Consider the following 4309-nt stretch of genomic DNA (forward strand, 5'->3'; position numbering starts at 1 on the left):
GGCTTGAGCAACTTGAAGGTAGCCACTTCAGCGATTACTTAGAAATCACTACACCACAGACCGTCTCCTGTGCGGTTACAATATCTCTTAGCAACAATAACAACCAACACAAGCGCAATAACTTAACGTACACAAATAGCGACCCAAGGTGGACTCGAGGCCTAGACGCGCGAAAATCCAAATGAGCGGCTCTGAACATTTTGCGGAGGGACGTAAAGGGGGGGGGGGGTGTCTGATTTCAGATTTTCGAAATATTAAAGTATCTGGTAATATATCAGGGTAATTTACCGATTGGGTACCGTAAAAGTCCTTTTAGGTGCGATCTCACTCAGTGCCTCTATTCACTCTCAAAATGATTTACTACGCTGTACTATGAACAACGTCGGGAAGAGGACGACCGAACGCTATTTCTACAGGTGAAAAATGCCAATCTATTCACGCATCCGACGAGCTCATGGATACACGAGCAGAAAATCCAAACATTGTGAATTCGTGCACTATTGTAAGAGCTCAACAAATCAGTTCTTTTTTGCTCTTGCCGTTAAGAACGTGAGCTGCGAGCACAGCGCTCTCGATCGAACGTTGTGCTCGCTTCACGTGTCTTGCCGTCAAGTGCTGCTCGCTAGCATGACACCGGATTGGAGGATTTAAGTCCAAGTAAGAACATACACCATCCGCATAACGAGAATAAGTGCAGCCGTGTGTGCCAAGTTCACGACGAGAGCTGAGAAAAAGTGTGACGTGTGCGTGCCCAAGGACACGGCGGGCGCTGAGAACGAGCTGGACGCAGACGCGACCACAGATACCAGGAGTGTTGGTAGCACCGAGGGCAGCGCGTGTGCGATCAGAGACTCCGAAAGCTACTGCAGCGGGTGCGTGGCTAAGGATACGGTTGTCGCTGCGGGCAAGTGAGACGTGTGTACCAAGTACACAACGAGCGTCGGCAGCCAGGGCAGTGTGTGCGTGACCAAGTATACGAGGAGCGTTGAGAACAAGTTCATCGCGTGTGTGACCAGAGAGGCCGCGAGTCTCAACACTAAGTACAGCCTGTTTGTGGTTAAGTCCACGGAGGCCTTGAGAAGAAGTTGGACCCAGGCATGACCCCGGACGTAACAATCTGCGACAGCAAGTGCATCGTGTCCTTGATCGAGCGCACGGCGCTCGCTGAGAACAAGTGCGGAGCTGGTGCGAACTGAGGTTGCGGCGGGCGCTGAGAACATGGGCGTGAGAAGGACGCAGCGAACTTTAAGAACACGTTCAGTGTGGTGAACACGAAAAGCGCTGGTGGTAACACGGGCGCAACCGAGAGCTCGTCGAGCGCTGAGGACAAGTACTTGACGCAGGGGACAGGGCGGGTGAGACTTCAGCAATAGATGGTGTCCGCTTTTGCGGTTATAATACGTTGAATTACTTCCTGATTAAAATGGCAACCGTGAAACCTCCTGTCGCGGTTCAAGAAGCTATTGCAAACTTTATGATGCCTCCTGGGTTTCAACTACGTCGATCGACCACCTCTCAGACTTCGTTTATTTTCGAGTAGGGCGTTCGAGTGGAGTTCACTGAGAATGATAAAACTCATCTAAGTTGGGTTTGCTTAGCCGACGCAAGCTGCGGAACGCCAGGGATTAATCTAGTTTTGCTTTCAGCGCGTCGGACCTCTCACGTTCAATTTATTCTCAAGGGCTCCGTGGACTTGACCACAAACAGGTTGTACTTAGTGTTGAGACTCGCTGCCTCTCTGGTCACACACGCGATGAACTTGTTCTCAACGCTCCTCGTATACTTGGTCACGCACACACTGCCCTGGCTGCCGACGCTCGTTGTGTACTTGGTACACACGTCTCACTTGCCCGCAGCGACAACCGTATCCTTAGCCACGCACCCGCTGCAGTAGCTTTCGAAGTCTCTGATCGCACACGCGCTGCCCTCGGCGCTACCAACACTAAGTGACCAAAGGACTCGGACTCCCCTCGGAAAGGTGATAAGTCCCCGAGCAATAAAACCCGCGTGCTGTGATCCAAAATTTTTACGGCTTGCCTGTTTCTGTGGGAGCCGGGCTCCCGCCGAGCTCGTCGGATGCGTGATTTTATAGGTTCATTGAGATTTCTCGCTTCGTCGACGAAGCGAGAAAAATTTGGAGTTGCCTACATTTACCTCACCAAAAGTTTCCGTCTCGACGTGCATAGAACGTGTAGATTTGGCACAGCAAGGAGCCGCTTAATCGGGACGTGGATCGTGGTCGGATCACGCGCTCTACTTCAGATTGAGAAACAAGCTGATGGAAAACGCGGCACGTTGGTGGGTTAACCTCAAGCAAAGACTACCAGTGGAAGAAAACACGTGAACGAGCCCGAAGAAGGCGGTTTCTCGACGCTACGGCGATAAGTTAGATACGTCTATAGTTGAATGGAGAGTGAACATGAGAAGAATGATGCCGGGAGAAACATACGCAGATTTTGTGGCAGCATTACGGATGTGATTGGACGAAATAAAGTAAGTGAAAGAGTTTTATTTGAACAGTTCTATTGGAATCTGGACAAGATACCAAGAAACTCGTCAGACAGCGACCTAAACCACGAACATTGGAGTTGGCCGTGGATAAGGCCAACAGCATAGATGATCCTACGGATAACATTGCGCAAGCGATGTTTAATATCAGCCAGCTGTGGGCGACAGTTTCGAGCTCATATTTTGTCCCAGTTGACGGAACAACCGATCCGACAGTGATTCCAGGAATTGGCGGCATCAGCTTGCCAGCGAGTTGCGTACGGCGCATGTGGGAGGCGCGGCAACAGCTGAAGGCGGTGCTGGCGCTGTGGCACTCTTTACAAACCCACTGAGGGTCTGGAAGGAATATTCCAGACCCCCAGTGGGTTGGGGCGCTAGGATATCCCAGCGAGTCGAGTATGGAATGGGAAGTTCTGGTACGAGCGAAAGATACCCAACCGGAATCGCTATCCCGAACGTCCAGTTGGAGCTCGACCGAAGGGTACGAATGTGTTAGAGTGCTTTTTGAAAAATGAGATGATGGAATATGATGGATGGGCACTGTTCGGATTAGTGACGTGACCAACCTGGACATGGCAATGTTGAAGTAGATTGGACTTGAGAGTGATAGATTGGAACGAAGGGCGCCACGATGGAGTCAGACATGACGACGGCGACGCACAAGAATGCCTGGATCCAGTAAATCAGGATATGACGAGGAATGATCCGGCAAATCCGAGATCTCGGGTTGCCAAGTGGAGATTGACGATATAAGAGGATGGACTTCGAATATCTCGAGCTTGGGCGACTATATCAAGGCGATTGCGTAAATGATCACGAGATCTTGTGTTAAGACAACTTGGTGGACCCGATCGGAGTCAAGCAGTTCAGATCCCGACATGACAGAACGGGATCCTGACGATCCAGGAGCCGACGTCGCAGATCCTGAATTCTTGAGTATGCCTGGGCCTAGATTGGATTGATTTGCGTTGGAAGGTCATGGTAAAGGTACGGATAAGCGAAATCAAGACAGGTCCTGCCTCAACATGTTCTGGATGACTTAGATCATCAAATTTTGGAGTGCAGATGTCCTGATTCGGAGAGGTCTACCACGATCCAACGGTAAGGCTGCGAATCCCGGACGGTGACACCAGATCAAGGACGACCAGCATGTGGAAGATCATTATGAGGACTTCTGGAGCAAGATGAATCCTGACTCGACACACCCTGAGTGACCAAGATCATCATGATCTGGAGAGATCCGCCAAAACTCCAGCCTTAAGACGAGGACTACGTTGCAGATCAGCCAAGATCCGGTGCCAAGGACAGCTGGACGACGAAGAACAACAAGGAAGAGCGGTTACATAGCTGAAGAAAAGGGATCAAGGGGTTGTGGTGGTAGGGATAGTTGGTGTATAGGACCTAACTACAAATCATACTCGAATTTGCATTTTGTTACACACTTCCTGCCGGAACGACATTGGCCTTATCAAGCTCAGTCAAGGTAGGGAATAGCAGATTTAATGTTGGTTGTGATACTTGGATAATAGTTTGGCCAGATCACACTACCTAGTGAACGTTTCCTTGCAGATCAAGGATGGTTAACCGGATTTACTGCTTGACCTGGAGTGTCTATCGACTCTCAACTATCAAGATCCCGCTATTGGAAGCGGTAAGCACGACGGAAAGGAAACTCAAAGAAACACACCCTTAAGGCAGCCTACAGTCAAGATCTCAGATCAACACCGCCAGACCCAACAAGCTCGAAGTACTCGCTTGTGATCTGGACTCTACATCGGACGTATAGTGAAGATCTTCACTA

At 50.1% G+C, this 4309-nt stretch overlaps 2 protein-coding genes across 2 annotated transcripts; both read left to right on the top strand.

Moving 5' to 3' along the window:
* Positions 1-1097: 1097 nt before the first annotated feature.
* On the top strand, positions 1098-1373 carry PPTG_24053 (hypothetical protein; the record flags this gene model as incomplete). The annotated part of the gene is made up of 2 exons (XM_008914941.1): positions 1098-1185; positions 1240-1373. The coding sequence occupies 2 exons, from the start codon at positions 1098-1100 to the stop codon at positions 1371-1373; spliced, it is 222 nt and encodes a 73-aa protein (XP_008913189.1).
* Positions 1374-2278: 905 nt separating this feature from the next.
* PPTG_24054 (hypothetical protein) lies at positions 2279-3190 on the top strand (the record flags this gene model as incomplete). Its single annotated transcript, XM_008914942.1, has 3 exons — positions 2279-2298; positions 2725-2989; positions 3119-3190. 3 exons carry the CDS (start codon positions 2279-2281, stop codon positions 3188-3190), a joined length of 357 nt encoding a protein of 118 aa, XP_008913190.1.
* Between the last annotated feature and the right edge of the window lie 1119 nt (positions 3191-4309).

Source organism: Phytophthora parasitica (assembly GCF_000247585.1).
Source record: "Phytophthora parasitica INRA-310 unplaced genomic scaffold supercont2.65, whole genome shotgun sequence".
NCBI classification, from domain to species: domain Eukaryota; phylum Oomycota; class Peronosporomycetes; order Peronosporales; family Peronosporaceae; genus Phytophthora; species Phytophthora nicotianae.